The sequence below is a fragment of the Bombus pyrosoma genome, linkage group LG7 (assembly GCF_014825855.1).
Source record: "Bombus pyrosoma isolate SC7728 linkage group LG7, ASM1482585v1, whole genome shotgun sequence".
NCBI lineage: Eukaryota > Metazoa > Arthropoda > Insecta > Hymenoptera > Apidae > Bombus > Bombus pyrosoma.
The window spans coordinates 4,698,817-4,716,070 of record NC_057776.1 but is presented as its reverse complement, the minus strand read 5'-3'; the positions used below and the strand labels follow the sequence as shown (position 1 = coordinate 4,716,070).

The 17,254-nt window shown below is 31.7% G+C and overlaps 4 protein-coding genes across 7 annotated transcripts; 2 read left to right on the top strand and 2 right to left on the bottom strand.

Moving 5' to 3' along the window:
* Positions 1-3,725: 3,725 nt before the first annotated feature.
* LOC122569460 (pyruvate dehydrogenase [acetyl-transferring]-phosphatase 1, mitochondrial) lies at positions 3,726-5,625 on the top strand. 2 transcript variants are annotated; one of them, XM_043730542.1, is made up of 4 exons: positions 3,726-3,861; positions 3,918-4,059; positions 4,203-4,667; positions 4,799-5,625. In XM_043730542.1, the coding sequence occupies exons 1-4, from the start codon at positions 3,730-3,732 to the stop codon at positions 5,479-5,481; spliced, it is 1,422 nt and encodes a 473-aa protein (XP_043586477.1). In that variant the 5' UTR covers positions 3,726-3,729; the 3' UTR covers positions 5,482-5,625. The 2 variants fall into 2 exon arrangements, with proteins under 2 accessions (XP_043586477.1, XP_043586476.1); XM_043730541.1 differs by having other exon boundaries at positions 4,191-4,667.
* Positions 5,565-8,493, bottom strand: LOC122569461 (vacuolar protein sorting-associated protein 4). The gene is made up of 6 exons (XM_043730543.1): positions 8,189-8,493; positions 7,991-8,102; positions 7,502-7,878; positions 7,097-7,364; positions 6,540-6,982; positions 5,565-6,435 (listed from the first exon to the last, which is right to left on the bottom strand). The coding sequence occupies exons 1-6, from the start codon at positions 8,210-8,212 to the stop codon at positions 6,334-6,336; spliced, it is 1,326 nt and encodes a 441-aa protein (XP_043586478.1). The 5' UTR covers positions 8,213-8,493; the 3' UTR covers positions 5,565-6,333.
* Positions 8,494-8,919: 426 nt separating this feature from the next.
* Positions 8,920-16,511, top strand: LOC122569456 (F-box/WD repeat-containing protein 7). 3 transcript variants are annotated; one of them, XM_043730528.1, is made up of 10 exons: positions 8,920-9,271; positions 9,382-9,422; positions 10,012-10,248; positions 10,326-10,555; positions 10,646-10,748; positions 10,839-11,357; positions 11,439-11,846; positions 12,388-12,703; positions 12,800-12,954; positions 16,126-16,511. In XM_043730528.1, the coding sequence occupies exons 3-10, from the start codon at positions 10,039-10,041 to the stop codon at positions 16,309-16,311; spliced, it is 2,127 nt and encodes a 708-aa protein (XP_043586463.1). In that variant the 5' UTR covers positions 8,920-9,271; positions 9,382-9,422; positions 10,012-10,038; the 3' UTR covers positions 16,312-16,511. The 3 variants fall into 3 exon arrangements, with proteins under 3 accessions (XP_043586463.1, XP_043586465.1, XP_043586466.1); XM_043730530.1 differs by lacking the exon at positions 9,382-9,422; XM_043730531.1 differs by lacking the exon at positions 16,126-16,511 and having other exon boundaries at positions 8,924-9,271; positions 12,800-14,091.
* Positions 14,259-16,206, bottom strand: LOC122569470 (dnaJ homolog subfamily C member 24-like). The gene is made up of 3 exons (XM_043730557.1): positions 16,048-16,206; positions 15,029-15,586; positions 14,259-14,527 (listed from the first exon to the last, which is right to left on the bottom strand). Exon 2 carries the CDS (start codon positions 15,490-15,492, stop codon positions 15,070-15,072), a length of 423 nt encoding a protein of 140 aa, XP_043586492.1. The 5' UTR covers positions 15,493-15,586; positions 16,048-16,206; the 3' UTR covers positions 14,259-14,527; positions 15,029-15,069.
* Positions 16,512-17,254: the final 743 nt, after the last annotated feature.

Sequence of the window (17,254 nt, the reverse complement as noted above, 5' to 3'; positions counted from 1 at the left end):
TCGACCAGAATACATCTCAGTTTGTTAGTCAATCAGTCGACATCTAAACTTGTTATCTCTAAAACTCAAACAGAAAGCATTTCAGAGCATTTTGTGTAATGTTGTTATAAAGGGAAAAGTAAAGCATATCAAATTTGACAATAATTTTGTATTCCGTACATAGCGTTATTCTGTGATAAATATTTACCCTAAAAATGTCAAGACTTCTCAAAATAAAATTATAAAAAAAAATAACAGACATAGAAGAAGACTGTTCAGCTAAAAGCTATTTACAACCGAATCGGAGTTGAATATTATTTATAAATAAGCGTTCACGTCCAGAGAAAAGAAGAAAGAAATTATTGTTGACAGCAAAAAGTGAGACTGATATAAAGAACCAACGTATCGAAAATGGGCCCGATGGGACAGTTTGGAGAGAAATAGATGCAAGTCCCAAATCTGGCAGGACATCAGTTCATAACATTTTTAGGGATATTTTAAACGGTATATAATGAAAGGACAAGTAAAGATGGCATTTTATCTTATCATTGATCACCGTATAAGATATATAATAAAATATATAGAAGAAGAAGCATTTGGAGTATTGAAGACTAAGAGCAAGCTAGATGCAACAAAACTAGATGCATTTATTGCTCTGATATATACCTGCGGTGCATATCAAGCAAAGAATTTAGATGTCCCATATTTATGAAATAAAATTTGGAGACCTGCATTTTTTTTCAAAAACAATGAGCAAAAATGACTTTGCTGAAATTATGAGATTTATACGATTTGATAAGAACAACGAAAGAAGCCAACATTTATGAACCAATAAATTTGCAATAGTATCTACAGTATGGATCCGATTTATAGAGAATTCACAAAATTGTTATAAACCTGGTGCATACATTATTTTTATATAAAGAATCGCGGGAAAATATCATGCAATAAAACTACCAACAAGTTCAGATTCATTACTACAAAAAATTTGTCAAATAAAAAATTGTAAAGGTTACAAAATTATGAAAATTTATTTAAGATGTGGGAAATATGTATACGGCAAATGTACATTTGATAATAAGATAATTTGTAAAAAATGCAGCGAAGTTGAATAAGATATATCTCTATATACATACAAGTGTAATTTTATTTGTCTATAATTGAAATTAAACAAAAGTAAATTTGGACGAAATTTTTTGAAAGTTCATCATTTTATATACATTCAGTTATAAATTAACCATTATCTAAGTTAAATCATAAAAACTATTACTTCTTTAATTGCCGGGCATTTTGACCGCACACGGCAGGAATAGGTATACAGGAAGTGTCGATAGGTTTAGTGTTAATTTAAAAAAACTGATGTATAGATTACCTCTTGAATTGAAAAACCAAATTCTATATTGTAGAATGTTATCGCGCAAACAAAACGTAAAGCACGAATATTTCGCAAACTTTTGAATGTTTAATATAACGTTTCTGATATGACTGGTGAAACAAAACGCAAGCGCGTCGAGCGGATATTTTAACGAAAAAAACGAACAACGCGATCGCGTCGATCGGCATTTCTCGCAAATAAATAAACGAAACGCTATCGCGCTGCATGGGACAATCCGGACGAATTCTTAAAAACCCGTGACAGTAAAACGGTTAATTAAAACCCTTTAGCCTACACGCTATCTGCCGATCTGCTCAGCCGTGTGCCCGAACTGACGCAAAATGTATACTTTTTATGACATGTATATTTAGGGGCTACAAAAGGAATTGTGAAATAATAAACAACGTTTGAGGACAAATAGTATTTTTAAGACGTCTAAGGCATAATCATGATCAATTGATCAGTTAACAAAAAGTGGATAATGAATCACTAGCAATTTGTAAATTACCAGGCGTTAAACACGTGGGTTCCGTTTATGGCACAAATTCTTTACCACGCGTCAGATTCGTGGGTTCCGTTTATGGCACAAATTCTTTACTACGAGTCTGACACGTGGTTTTCGCTTATGGCACAAATCCTCTACAACGAGTCTCCCTCGACGTTATAGGCTAAGGGGTTAATTAACTGCTTTTAATAAAAATAATCACTAAAATGATACATTTGATTTTATTAACATAATTATTGATATGTCTTTTACATTAAAATTTGAAAATAAATCCTATATATATATTGTTGAAATAATTACTTCTAGGAATTCCACATCTTTCTCTTTTGTATACCCGTGGCCTGGAAACGGCCGTTACGAAGAAAATAGAATTTACTGAAGCAAAAAATTAAAAAAGGACAGGTCCATATTATTGTGTTCTTGATTATGAATGTTGTTTTTGGGTTACAAGGTCTAGAAACAAAAGAGCTATAAGTAGATTTTTATTGCTGTTTCTTGTAACTTTCAGCTAAAGTTACACACTAAGGTTAATTTTTTAGTAATGTCGTTTGTTGTAATGTAACACTGTTATAATGAGGATTTAGATCAGCATACACTTATACTTATGTTTACTTCAATATATATATTTCTATTATAAATTCATCCACGCGTTCCTCTATCAGATAACCTCAACATAACATTGATACAGCGTGGTTCTCCCATAGACTGATACAGATAGATAGCGTGTTCTTACAGGTAAGCTGAAGATTATGTTGAAGGACAGAAATAGTGCCATAAGACATACGACTATGTCGTGGTGCTGAGTGTCGAGGTATCGCGCTCTCTCTCAGATTGTGCAAAAAGTAAGGAGGATACAAATAGTGGGGTGATCCGCTGTACGCCATCCACTACACAAGCTCTTCCTCTCTTTTCTCTTTTCTTCCCCTCACTAAAACACTCATTAGAGAAAAAAAGGATAACCCGAATATAACACGTTCACTCTTGTGTTCTCTTTACTGCGTCTTACGCCTGGGAACGCGCAATCATAATCATCTCTGGATTTTTGATACCGCAAATATTGACTATAAAGACACATATAAAGATAGAATGTGTAAGCAAGCTGAGGAAGCGATATATATAAAAATAGAAAGAAAACGCTGTATAGAGGTCTCTTATGTCCTTGTCTATTAACATATGCAATTCATATACTAAATACATACATATAAAATAAGCATAATACTGACCTCGGATAAATTTTATTTTAGGAAACCAAAAATTATTGGCTTCTTGTAGCAATTTTGTAGTTTTCGACGTGTAGAATCCAAAAATAGAAGTTTTAAGACGGGGAATCTATTGGTTCAAAAGTTATGATGTTATGAAGTTATGAAATTAAAAAATTACAGTTGGTCGGAGTAGCGAAGAAAATACTGAAGGGTCGTTTTTTTACAATCTTTCTATCTAGGCATGTAACTAACATAAATTTAGAAAATGTACTTTTTTAATTTTTATTGCAGCCTCAAATAAAATTGTAAAGAGTAACCTTCACTATTTTCTTCGAAATTCCGAACTAAAATTTTAGAAAAACTTTTTTAATATCATCTAAATAAATTAATCCTTCTAGCTTCTTAAAAAAAATCCAAGCCGTTTGGTTCCATTTTAAAAAAATTATTCTGTTTTAAAGAGTGTACTAACACTTTTATTCATGACCGTATTTGTACGCGTGCGCATATATCGTATATGCGGCTGCTACAACAACAATTATTCTTAGAAAGACATTGCAAAAGATAGGAGCTTAACATAACCTGCGAGTGCGAGGCAGACAAAATGTGCTGTAGAAGTAAAAGCACGAAAATGTGCTAGTACAAATATACTGCAAAACCGCAGAAATAGAATGGTTTTACAAAACGTTGGCAGTAATTTAATTAAAACTGTCAGTAATGTATGCATTAGACATAATGAATGGAGTAGTAACAAATGTGCTCACAGATTATATATGGCATTGCCACGGCTGACACCACAAGAGGTAATATAGTCTTATCAAACTCTTTCCAAGCTCTTTTTTTTATAAATATGTTGTAGGTTACAGCAATTTTGCAAGCTAATGAATATACCAAAGAATTTGACGGTGAAAGTTCTATAAAATATTACGATTCAAATCAGTTGGCATCCAATAATCCTATGGAAGATACTCGATCAGAGGCTCAATGTTTACTTACAAAAGGTACAAAAGTTGTATAAAACATTGGAAACAACTTATATATACACAAAATATTCGATATACTTTTATATTTTTACAATTAGTGATACGATGAATTTCATATTATGTACAACAAAAGCACAAATTTATTTTAGGAATATTGTTAGGTGTGTTTGATGGTCATGGAGGTCGTACATGTGCACAAATTATTTCAAAGAGACTTTTTCATTATATATCAGCATGTTTGTTGCCCACAAAATTACTAAAACAGTATCTCAACACAGTTAACTCCAGCAATAAATTGGAACTTCTTCAAATGTTCAATGATAAAGTGGAATTTATTTCTGAAATTAGAGATCTTTATCAAGCAAGTTTTTTAGCTTTTGTCAAGGACTTAATAGAAGTGGGATGTACAAAAGAATTTCAAATGGAAACAGCTTTAGAGAATGCATTTCTCAGATTAGATAATGATTTGTCGAACGAAGCACTTTTAAATTTAGGTAAAAGCAGTGCTGCTACAACTCTTGATGTTGCAATGTCTGGTGCTGTAGCAGCTGTTGCACACATAGATGGTCCACATCTTCATGTCAGTGGAGTGGGTGATTGCCAAGCAGTACTCGGCATACTTTCTGGTATGAGATGTAATTATCAGACTTTGTAATTTTATGAAAAATGGATATACAGTTTTCTTAATGTTGTCATTACTACTTAATATCTGCATCATTATCATCACTGTTATTAGTATTACTATCTTACATTATAGAAAATGATGATTGGTCTGCAAAATTAATGACCGTCGAACATAATACCGACAATCGTGCAGAAGTCGAAAGAATTCTATCAGAGCATCCATCGAACGAAAAATCAACTGTAATTAAATTGGAACGACTACTTGGACAATTAGCGCCTCTTCGTTCGTTAGGTGATTTTCGCTACAAATGGAGCAAACAAATCTTAGAGAAAGTAGTGGTGCCAAATTTCGGTGAAACAGCAATTCCACCGAATTATTATACTCCTCCATACTTGACGGCGAAACCAGAAGTTAGATATCATAGATTAACACCGAGAGATAAATTTCTTATAATAGCCAGCGACGGTCTATGGGATTTAATGTCACCCTTACAAGCTGTACGTTTAGTAGGTGAGCATATGAGTGGAAAAGTAACATTGAGCCCATTGAAGCTGCCCCGTAAAAATATGAAATTGTCAGAAATACATAAAATGTTGTTGCAACGTAAAGAAGGCTTGAAAAAGAAACCTCTCGATAGTAATGCAGCGACACATTTATTGAGAAACGCACTCGGTGGTACGGAATACGGAATCGATCATGTTAAATTGTCACAATTATTGACACTACCAGGAGAAGTTGTACGAATATTTCGTGACGATATTACAATAACAGTGGTTTATATGAATTCTGAATTTTTAAGACACTGCCCTCCGTGAATCAGTAGAAAACTTTCTTGTTACATTTATAAGATCTTTCACAATTCTTATTGTTTCTAGGCTTCTTGAAGGAAAAACTGAAATTCTATTGTGTACAGCTTGTTATTTATTTAATTAACAATAAAAACAATTTACACATGGAAATGGTATTTTGCTTATTTGATATACGTACACATATGTATATCACATACTACATGTAATCGCGTTCACGTAATTTAACGAATCATTTCAAATTGATTATTAGTATAATTTATACTTACTGGGGAAAATGAATGCAAATGTCATTGATAACGTGTCGCTGATGTTTAAGCAAAATCAAAATTACAAAACATACAAATGAATTGCTAATCTACAATCATAAACATTGTTCAGAAATACTTATTAATCCTACATATGTATTGTACAATTAATTTGTTAGGTACAAGTATAGCAATAATTATATAAGTTAAAAACGCACAGAATTCGTTACATATTACGTTATGGATCGGTAGCATTTTAACTTTTTCTCGCGCTTTTGAATAAAAAATAGTCTATTGTTTTTTTTTTTGCAGATTAAAATGTAACTAATTTTCATCACAAAATATATATCGTTCATTCTGCGATTTTTATATTTTAACAAACAGTATTTGTGAATAAGCATCAAGCTCGCAATGTTGGCATTGCTATCATGTAATGACTGTTGAAGGAAAAGAAATTTTGAAAATAAAAGCCTGAGTCAATGTATGTTTGAACTTTTTGTATAAATATTACGTATCGCAATGTCGATAATCAAACAAGACATAAGGCAAGTGCATGTATAACAGAAAGATACTTTTGGAAGTATATAGCAACTTGATTAAAAAAATTTGAGTATCAACCTTCTTGACCAAAATCTTCTTTAAATTTTTCTAGTTTAGCCATATCTTCTTCATTCACTGTGGGACGGGTAGTCGCTAATGATTTTAACATGTCTTTCTAAATATGAAAAGTAAATTATACCATATAATAGATTACAATTAAAAATTTTATAAGATAAGACTGAAATAATTCAATGGAAATAAAAAACATTCTATATTTACCATAGTTACAGGTGGTTCATACAATTTATCACCCTCAACTTCCATCCAGTTCATTTCAATAGCGGCTGGATCTCCCGGTGAACATGGTGTCAATAAATCATCCACAATAATAGAAGGATCTTTTGGTGATGGTCCTCTTACACGCTTGAAATGCGTTGCAGTTTGAACTAGTCTAACTGGCTGCATAAGAGCATCTCGTACGATAATACTTATATCAGCTCCAGAATAACCATCAGTGGCAGCTGCTAGTTTTTTAAAGTTTTCTTCCGTTAGACAATGAGAAGTACTTCCTAAATGAAGTTTGAACATTATAACACGAGCTTGTTCATCTGGTAAGGCAATGTAAATCCTCTTCTCAAATCTTCTTCTAATAGCAGAATCTAACACCCATGGTATATTAGTAGCTCCCAATACTAGTATACCGTCATTATCTGATCCAACACCTAATGAATCAATTTACCATGTCATTTTATTTACGTACATAACGACGCGTATCCGCAGAAATTAGTGCATATGTCAACATATGTACAAATCAACAATTCGAACATTTCGTTTACCTTGCATCTGAACTAAAAATTCTGTTTTTATTCTTCTTGCAGATTCGGATTCATTGTCGGAACGTGACGAGCAGAGTGAATCCACCTCGTCGATAAATATGATACTGGGTTTGTGTTGACGAGCTAATTCAAACAAATTTTTGACAAGTTTTTCAGATTCTCCAAGCCATTTGCTTACCAAGTCCGAGGATGACACAGAGAAGAACGTTGAATTATTGGCTTCAGTTGCAACAGCCTTTGCTAGATAGGATTTACCAGTACCTGGTGGCTGAAAATATCTTGAAATTACTTGAAAAAAAATGATTGTAAATTACTTAGACAAAATTGCAAAACCTTTCTGCTAATAAGTCATGTTTTATAGCTAATTTTTACCTAAAAGTTATTTTGTATTTATGTAAAAGTTACCCCAAATAATAAGATACCCTTCCATGGTATCCGTTTTCCAGTAAACAGATGGGGAAAACGTATTGGCAAAATAACAGCTTCCTTTAAAGCTTCCTTGGCTCCATCAAGACCAGCAACATCGTTCCACTTAACATCTGGTTTTTCAATAATTATCGCACCTTCCAGTTTGCTTTGAAGTTTCTTCTTTTCAGGATCACTATCTGTATCACTGTCTCCACTATCGCTCTTCTTATCCTCAGTTTTAGAATTATCTTCACCAGCTTTTACAGGTTTCTTCTTACTTTTCTTCAAATATGCCTTTAATTTTTCAGCTCTTTCCAAATACTGTGTACATTTCGCTCTTATACTCTCCTTAGCTCTGTCACCTTGTGCTTCATCTAGAAAATAAAAGCAATAGCACAACTTCACATTCATTCCTATCATAATACTATTATAAAAAAGGGAAAGAAGAAAAATGATATTATAAAAGAAACCTGATAACAATCGTACATTTAATAGAATGTAGAAAATATTCAACAGCATGTTCGTACAACCTAAGTGCTTCCTCATAATTTTTATTACGATCTTCTTCAGTAGCTCTAGTCACCAGATCTATAGCTTTCTATAAAAAACCAAATACATTTGTAATTACAATTGCTAACTTAGTCATGAAACAAAAACGATGAAAGTAACATTTAAATAGCTCACCTGCAATATTGTACTTGAAGCCATTCTAATATTACTTTAAGCTGTATCTAACCTTTCCTACACGGTAGTTCACCGTCACGATGGGACGCAGCGTCTCAATAAAGAAAAAAGAAACAGCGATCGAGACGGCGACCTACCGCATCAAAAAGATATTTTATTTCGTTTGATAACCTTCAAAATTTGGTTGTCCAACGTCACTGCTTGACATATCACATATCTCACTAACACATTTTTAAACAAATTCTTGAAGGTAGACTATCTTCTACACTCTACACCGTTTAAACCGTCGCACTCTTAATCATACAGAACATTAAATAATGTCCCGTTCACAGAATGTTCTACCGAATCAATTAAAGATATAGTTACGTTACTACATAAAATACAACATATGAAACAATATGCTTATGTACTTACTTAAGTACATATGTATATATGTAAAATATACAAATAATATTATAGAAATTGTTATAAACACCTTCAAACGAATTTTATCGAATTGTTTTGTATAGATATATGAAAATTTTATAAACGAAAAATAAAACGCCAGTAATTTAAAATAAATAAGTATTTGACTTGACTATTGTTTTGAATTTGAAAGTGCTTTCCTTGATCACTGAAGATTCTGAAGACGAGAAGAGAAGGTACCAGGATTGATTGTTAACTTTACTGTCTAGATTCTGGATTTTTATGTTTGCGAAAAATATGGTATAATTCATACGTATGAACTGAATCACAGGACAGCAATGAATATGCGGCTTATAAACGGGAACGCATGTGCAACAGCTACCTGTCTACGAAGCACTGAGTCCGAAGAGATAAAAACCTCGGAGCTGCCGAGAGCTACCGATGGATCTTTTTCTGTGTTTATACCTATTACTTATTTTTGTTTCAACATTTGTGTTGGCCTAAATCTTTAGCCCAAAAATTAACTTTATTCTATTCTAACCTAACAAAATACCGACATACGAAAAATGCGTACCGCCACCATATGATAGAAACAGTAATCGAAACTAAGAAACTTGGATCATCGTCGTATAGTAGTTTTACAATAAGGAAGCCACTGAGGAAAAACGTTTGATCTAAGTATGAATTATTTGTTCAACCCTAACTTTCTATTTTATTTATTTACTTCTTGTGAAAATCTAATGAAAATTAAGGGTGTGGCTAACCGGTCCTTCCTTTTATTATTCTAGGCTATGTTCCAAATCTAACTTGGTTTTAGGATTCGTCTAAGGTTAGGAGTTTTGCATACTTTCGAATATTATTTTTTTTCTCCGTGAATATAATTAATAATGAAATGCTATTAATACTTTGTTTAAATTTCTTCTTCAATTAAAAAATCTTATGAAAAAGACATTAAAATACCAATCCAGTTTCCATTTAATTTCTCTTCTCCCAAGTTCTATAATTTATAATTTCTTGGTAATTTTGTATTTCAAATTTACATTCATTCATATTAGACAATTGATAAAATGTCAATTATAATGTAACATATACTTAGACATATACTGAGACAATTTTTTATTATAAAAATTAATCAATTTTCAGGCTGCTCAAATTCACAGGTCGTAATCTATTAAATGGAAATATTTAACATAACTCCTTATACATATAAAGTATTAAAAATATAATTTGAGATATTGCATACAAGAAGATCATTTTTTATGAAAATACAAATACTACAAATCTTAAGCTATATGCATAATTTGTTTCCATAAACTTTTATATTACACATAATTGATTTTAAATTATTATGTGCGTTAGAAGTAATACAATTACTTCAGTTATAAAAAGAAGATAAAAACAATTTTTTTTATATCCAGATAATATATATTGGACATAAGCCAGTGATGTCTGTCCCTTCTTCATCGTCTAATAAAATAACTGATAATAAACCAGGTGGTACAAGTCCAAGTCCTATAGAGGGCATTGAAGGTGTTCCAGGACCTAGTTCTTTAGAACCTATGCATTCTCTATTAGCACAAGATGAAGAATCAGAAGATTATGGGGAAGATGGTGAAGAAGAAGATGAAGATGACAGTAGTGAAGAAGAAAGTGAAGTGAGTTATTTTCATGTGAACTACGCCACATTATAAAAGATTTACACCTCAATACAGCCTGGCTAATTTAATTTTAGATCAGTGATACAGGAATATTTTGCGATGCAGAATGTGAACCTGACCTTGATAGTAATACATGTTCGCTTTCATCGTCTCAACCACAGTCGTATCCACAACGAGTACATAGTCCCATCTTACATACCTGCGTTCCTTTGGATGTTGTTCAGCCACAAAGGAAGCGCAAAAGTGATACTGAATCTAGTTTACCTTGTAAAAAACTTAACCCAGAGGACAAATCCCATTCGATGTAAGTATAATTTAAAAAAGAGCATTGAGAAATGCAGTTTGAATTTTCAAAAGGAGATAGCTTGTGGTACATGAGTTTTTTTATTTGCAGGATTGTTAAGAAATTGGATGATAAAAGTAAACATATGAGATGTGTTATTCCAACAAAAGATAATCCTCCGCCAGAAATGAGTAATTGGCTTCTTCAGTTTCAGGTATAAGAAACTTAAGTAGTTTAATCAAGAAAATTCTTTGTTCTCTTTGTTTAATTGTTTAAACACTAAAGATATTGCTTCTAACTTCAGAGATGGTCAAATGCAGAGAGAATGCTAGCTATAGATGAATTAATTGAACGGTGTGAACCAACACAGGTACGACATATGATGCAGGTTATTGAACCTCAATTTCAAAGGGACTTTATATCGTTGTTGCCAAAAGAGTTGGCTTTGTCGGTATTAGCTTTCCTAGAACCCAGGGATCTCTTACGTGCCGCTCAAACATGTCGTAATTGGCGATTTCTCGCGGACGATAATCTACTATGGAAAGAGAAATGCAGAGCAGCTGGTATAGAAGATTTGAAGGATCTGCCTCAAATAAAACGTAAGAATGGTAGAAATTCCGGTAATTGTTCATCCCCATGGAAACAAGCATATATGAGACAACATAATATAAAAATGAATTGGAGAACGAAACCTATTCGTACACCAAAGGTTTTAAAAGGACACGATGACCATGTCATTACTTGTCTTCAGTTCTCTGGTAATCGTATAGTAAGTGGTTCTGATGACAATACTCTTAAAGTATGGTCCGCCGTTACAGGCAAGGTAAGTTAAAGAATATAATTATGGAAATAAGATAGAAAATCATCATATAACATTGTTTTGTAATTTATATTTTTTTCGCAGTGTTTAAGAACATTAGTTGGACATACTGGTGGTGTATGGTCCTCTCAAATGTCCGGTACTACTGTAATTAGTGGTAGTACAGATCGTACTTTGAAAGTATGGAATGCTGAAACTGGTCTGTGCATTCATACTTTATATGGACATACATCAACGGTAAGGTGTATGCATCTACATGGTAATAAAGTAGTCAGTGGTAGTAGAGATGCGACTTTAAGGGTGTGGCAAGTGGATACTGGCGAATGTTTACACGTGCTTGTGGGCCATTTGGCAGCTGTTAGATGTGTGCAATATGATGGAAAATTAGTAGTCAGTGGCGCCTACGACTATATGGTTAAGGTTTGGAATCCGGAACGCGAGGAGTGCCTTCATACTTTACAAGGACATACAAATCGTGTTTATTCTCTCCAAGTAAGCGTTAATTAAACTGTATATACGAATTATACAAAAGTAATACACGGACTAATGCGATACAATATATAATATATATTAGGTTGTCCAAAAAGTTTCTTTCGGTGATTTTCATAAGGTGACAATAGATGAACAACAATTTCTGTTTTATATTATTTTATTGAATTAGATATGATCCATTTCGTTATATTTCTATTATTATGTTCGTGAATAATTGAATAAACTAATATAAAACAAAAAACATTATGCATCTATTATTTCCTTATAAAACGAAAGAAACTTTTCGGACAATCTAATATTAAGAAAAATATGTAATTTATAATATTTCTTAAACTGATGCTGTTCACAATTGAATTAATTATTTGTATTGAAATTTTGGCTCTCTTTACATATTGTTATTTTATTGGACAAACAGTTCTACATTGCAGCATATAAAATCTGGAAAACTTCAAGACATACTTTGGACAGCACTAAATTTGTTTACACATAGATATTATATATCAAGAAGTGTTAATACACTCTTTTCTTTCTTTCTTATTAGTTTGATGGTGTACATGTTGTTAGCGGTTCTCTGGATACAAGCATAAGAGTATGGGAAGTTGAAACTGGTGCATGTAGACATACATTAATGGGACATCAGTCACTCACTTCGGGAATGGAATTGCGTAATAATATCTTAGTATCTGGAAATGCAGATTCAACTGTTAAAGTATGGGATATTGTTAGTGGTCACTGCCTTCAAACCTTGTCTGGTCCAAATAAGCATCAGTCTGCTGTCACTTGCCTTCAGTTCAACAGCCATTTTGTAATTACTTCATCTGATGATGGTACAGTTAAACTGTGGGATGTTAAAACTGGTGCGTTTTTCCTTGCTGCATTACTGCCTTTCTCTTCTTTCTTTTTTTCTGAATTATTCCTTTGACGAATTCCTAAAGTTTTTATCATGTGTTTAGGTGATTTTATAAGAAACTTGGTTGCTCTGGAAAGCGGCGGAAGTGGTGGTGTTGTGTGGAGGATACGTGCAAGTGATACAAAACTGGTGTGTGCAGTAGGTAGCCGTAACGGAACGGAGGAGACCAAACTTCTTGTTCTCGATTTTGATGTAGAGGTAAAATAGTGCACTTTTCAGTGGATAAAACTGCCCTCTTCTACGACCTCTGTACATACTCTAACTAGGTAGCGTAACCAATCTACTGTACAATGATACATGTATTACATGGTGTGATTGTGATAAGAATGTATGTCGAAAATTTGAAGAGAGATCGTAAAAAGTCAGACGCTGAATCGGTAGTTGTTATAAATGATCTCCAAAGTGGTAGAACATTTAAACTGAAGGCATTAATTATATTAATTATGGAGTGTATTAATCGTGGTGTACAAATATGAGATTTTAAAGACTCAACAAATTACGGAGAACGAGGAGCTTATAAATGTATTACTGTATTACTGCTGTTATAAAATTTAAAAGAAATCGCTAGTAATTTACATGGGAGATAGCCCACTATGAACATTAACTTCACATAACGATTTGTATGGGCGTTTAGGAAAGTATTTTTAAATTACAGAAAAAGAAAAATTTCGTACCATATTTGTCAAGCTTATAGACAAAAAAAATTGCTTAAAGAATCTCACATTTTGAAAAAAAAGAGAAATAGAAAAGGAAGAAAAAAATAAATAAAAGATCTAAATAAAAGGAATGAAAAGATGAGAGAAAAAGAAAAGAAAATAACGATAAAAATATCCTTTGTACAATAAGTTCTTCTTTGCTGTACTTTATATAGCTTATTTAAATTTTCCATTTATGTTAATTAAATTAATCATGGGAATTGTGCATAATTTATTGGATGATATAATCAATATTTAATGACTTTTTATCGAAATGAACGCTGTTGCTTTTTATTCACTTTGTTTTATTTGTATCAGTTTTTATTCTATCATCTAAATTGTTCGTACAAAATCATACAATTATATAAATCACAATTAATTTTTTAACTCAAAAATATGTTTTGGAGGAATCATAGCGATTTCTACTACCTTATTAATAATAATGTTATATTACATTGGAACTTGGACCAGTTTCTTATGTTACTCGTGGATCGGAATATCAGGGAACGTGTTACGTAGAGGAAACAACTATTCATATTTTAACTTCAGGTATAAAAGAAAATTTCAGTAATCAGTTATGTTATGCACGTTACAAGGGTCCTTAAATTGTAAAACATAAAATAGAGATTTCTTAAAGATACACGCAGAATAATATGTTGCATCTCTCTCTCTCTCTCTCTCTCTTTTGAATCTTATAAATACAATTACATATACGTTGCAAGAAGAAAATAATATATAATTTGTTCATAATGTATAAAGCATACATGCAAGATGAAATTATTGTATAGAAAAATTTTATTAAACTTCTTTTTAGTTTTTCTATATTGTAAAACAATATAGATGTTTTATTATTTCTATAATCATTTTACAAATATAATTATGAAGAATGATTATATAAATATAATAATACAAAAAAGTTTATGCGCTTGTATCTGCTCATTGTCAAATACTTACCACTATAGTATTTGATTAATTTTCCATGCGTAACATGTTCAAAAATCATTCGCTATTTATTGTTCATCGATTAAACAACCAGGGTTAATCGAGTATTCGTGATAGTAATTTAATTGGATTGTCTATATTTAAATAAAATATTGATTTCGACATTAGTAACAAGTCTGGTTTTGCCATGGTGCAATAATAAGAGTTGCAAATTTATCCTGTGCAATATGCACGAATCAACTGAATAACATAAAATCAGTTATCATGCAAGAATAAACATAATTAAATTACAAATTTTTCCAAAGCAAGAAATATTAAGAAATTTGTAATAAATTACAAATTTATAGATTTTTATAGTAAATTAGTTTTTTATACAAACTCTATCATTACAGAAATTACATAAGCTATACAAACAGTTAATTCTGATTGACAATAAGTCTTGTAAATTCAATTATTAATGCAAGACACGATTTGTGTAAATGCAATTTTTATTATTGAACCTAGGATATTTTAAGGATCGTGTTTTTATTTGTATATTGCTCAATAGTTTATATTTGTAATGATGTGTTATCTGTTGTATCATTTTTTATAAGAAATAGAAAATGTTGCTGCATTTTAAATTATATGTTCTTCACCTTGTGTCTGTCCTAATGTCATTAGCTGTTACATACAAGTATTATGTTTCAATGATAGTAAAAAAAGTACATTCTGAACAAGGAACGTGTATCATCTGATTTTTCTTTTGAATATGTTGCTTCTCGATACAATATAATCCCCCACATCTGCATTGATAAGACAACATATCTTTATTATTATCCATTTCTTCCAATTCATTCACCCATATTTTTGCATATATTAAAATATTTTCCAAATCTAATTCTTCTTGCTTTAGTATGGCATCATACTCTTCTTTCAACTTTGGATCGCGCAGAACATGCCAAGCTTTTAACACATATTGAAATTTTATACTATCAAATTCTGTTGCATTTTTATCTGGATGAAATTTCAAAGCTAATGCACGATATGCACATTTTATATCTTCAAATGTTGATTCCTTGGTACAACCAAGTATGTCATAATAATTCATTAAATCCATCATTTCGGATTATAGCATTACATATGTATGCACATAAGACATCATCATTGCTGGAGACAATTAAGTACAAAGGACAAATATGAGTAGATTATATAACCTAAAAACATTAAGTTCATTAAGTAATGAATTCGCAATCATACGCGTATAACCATCTATTTACATATTTATCTCTACATTACATAAAATGCAACGTCTGTCTGTGTGTCTGTGTCTGTCTGTCTGTTATGTTATAACTCGAGATCCGCTGAACCGATTTTTATGCAGTTTTCGTTTCTATGTAGGGATCTGATCATTTTTGTCAGATTTTAGGCTGTTTGGTTAAAATTAGTTTTTATGAAGTTGAGGAATGAACATAAAAGTGCGGCAAGTTGGGGAAAAAGACTAAAAGTATATAGAAAACGAAATGCACTTCAAAAACTATAAGAAATATATCGAAATTATGTAAGAGTTATGTAGCTCTTTAATAGTTATACAAAAAAGTTCACTACCTGATTAATAAGATATTTGAAATTGACATCCATAAATTTATCTTTATTTCATTTGTCTGACTTTACTTACTTGTCTTCAAGACGATAATCTCAAATAATATTTGTGTTTTGTTAATTCTATATACATATATAAGGGTTATTCACTTAGATCAAAACCCGCGCTCGCGAGAACTTAGGAAATGGCCTACATGTACATGTATGTACACTTCATACCACGGTCATATACAAATCTGGAAACTCCGGAATGGGGATAAAGCTCTTAGTAACCGGACGATATTGGTCAATTTGCCTGCAGCAAGGCGCTTCAATTGAAAAGGTAGGATTCGTAGTTTAACGTCATTATGTAAAAATAGCCCGGACTTGATTGTTTCTGTCTCTTTTTTTTTTTCCTTAATGCTGTCGTGAACTGGACCCACGGCGGACCAAGTACCAGTGCAAATGGAAGGAAGAAACGGCGGTCTATATGATTATCATAATTATATTATTATTATTTTGTATCTAACTATTGTCTAATGAATATTATATAATATAAAATCTTTCTTCTTATTAAAAATTTTCGTAAACTCTAAAATTATACAGTAATTTTGCTTTTTCAATAAAAAATTTAATTATATTGAAATGTTTCAATCATGAATAATATTTGGATGATGACATTATTTACATATATTATAGACAGTGTTAATAGTTACACAATTTTTTTAATGCATTAAAAAATATAGAAAAACAAGTTTACTTGCCAATATACGCGTCAAATATATATGCACATAATTGATTTGGAAGCTGTAATTTTGTTAAACGTTTTTGTTGGAAATAATAATATACATTTCATAATAAAATAATTCATAATCAATATTCATTTAAACAATATTTTTCTGTATCAAATGAAATACTGTGAATGTACGTACTTTAAACAGATGGTAAAAGATTATGAAAATTAGTTTTGTTTAATCATTGAGTAAGCTTAATCGCTTAGTTTAAATTTCTTAAATTCCTTCAATGATTTGACAGAAAGATGGCATTACATACGGAATCCTAACTTCTCAATAGCAGCGTTCTACGGTGGCCGATTTGTAAAGCACAACGTTTAACATTAGTAATCTTATCCCTTCCACTGGAGTTTCCAAACATGCGTATAAGACCGTACTTCATACACTTATTACCCCAATCAAAACATGATACGCGCCATCTATAAGTTAGAATTAGTTATAGAACTAGAATTAGTTATAGACAAGAACGCAGATGGAGTTTGGTGTCACCGGTCATTATGGCACATGTTT

Coding starts and splice junctions, on each gene's coding strand:
- LOC122569456 (XM_043730530.1), top strand. CDS start 10,039: ATGTCTGTCCCTTCTTCATCGTCTAATAAAATAACTGATAATAAACCA. Junction 10,249..10,325: donor GTAGTGAAGAAGAAAGTGAA/GTGAGTTATTTT, acceptor ATTTAATTTTAG/ATCAGTGATACAGGAATATT. Junction 12,704..12,799: donor ACTGTGGGATGTTAAAACTG/GTGCGTTTTTCC, acceptor TCATGTGTTTAG/GTGATTTTATAAGAAACTTG.
- LOC122569470 (XM_043730557.1), bottom strand. CDS start 15,492: ATGATGGATTTAATGAATTATTATGACATACTTGGTTGTACCAAGGAA.
- LOC122569460 (XM_043730541.1), top strand. CDS start 3,730: ATGGTTTTACAAAACGTTGGCAGTAATTTAATTAAAACTGTCAGTAAT. Junction 3,862..3,917: donor CACGGCTGACACCACAAGAG/GTAATATAGTCT, acceptor AATATGTTGTAG/GTTACAGCAATTTTGCAAGC. Junction 4,668..4,798: donor AGTACTCGGCATACTTTCTG/GTATGAGATGTA, acceptor CTTACATTATAG/AAAATGATGATTGGTCTGCA.
- LOC122569461 (XM_043730543.1), bottom strand. CDS start 8,212: ATGGCTTCAAGTACAATATTGCAG. Junction 7,879..7,990: donor TTTTCTACATTCTATTAAAT/GTACGATTGTTA, acceptor TTTATTTTCTAG/ATGAAGCACAAGGTGACAGA. Junction 7,365..7,501: donor AGGGTATCTTATTATTTGGG/GTAACTTTTACA, acceptor AGATATTTTCAG/CCACCAGGTACTGGTAAATC.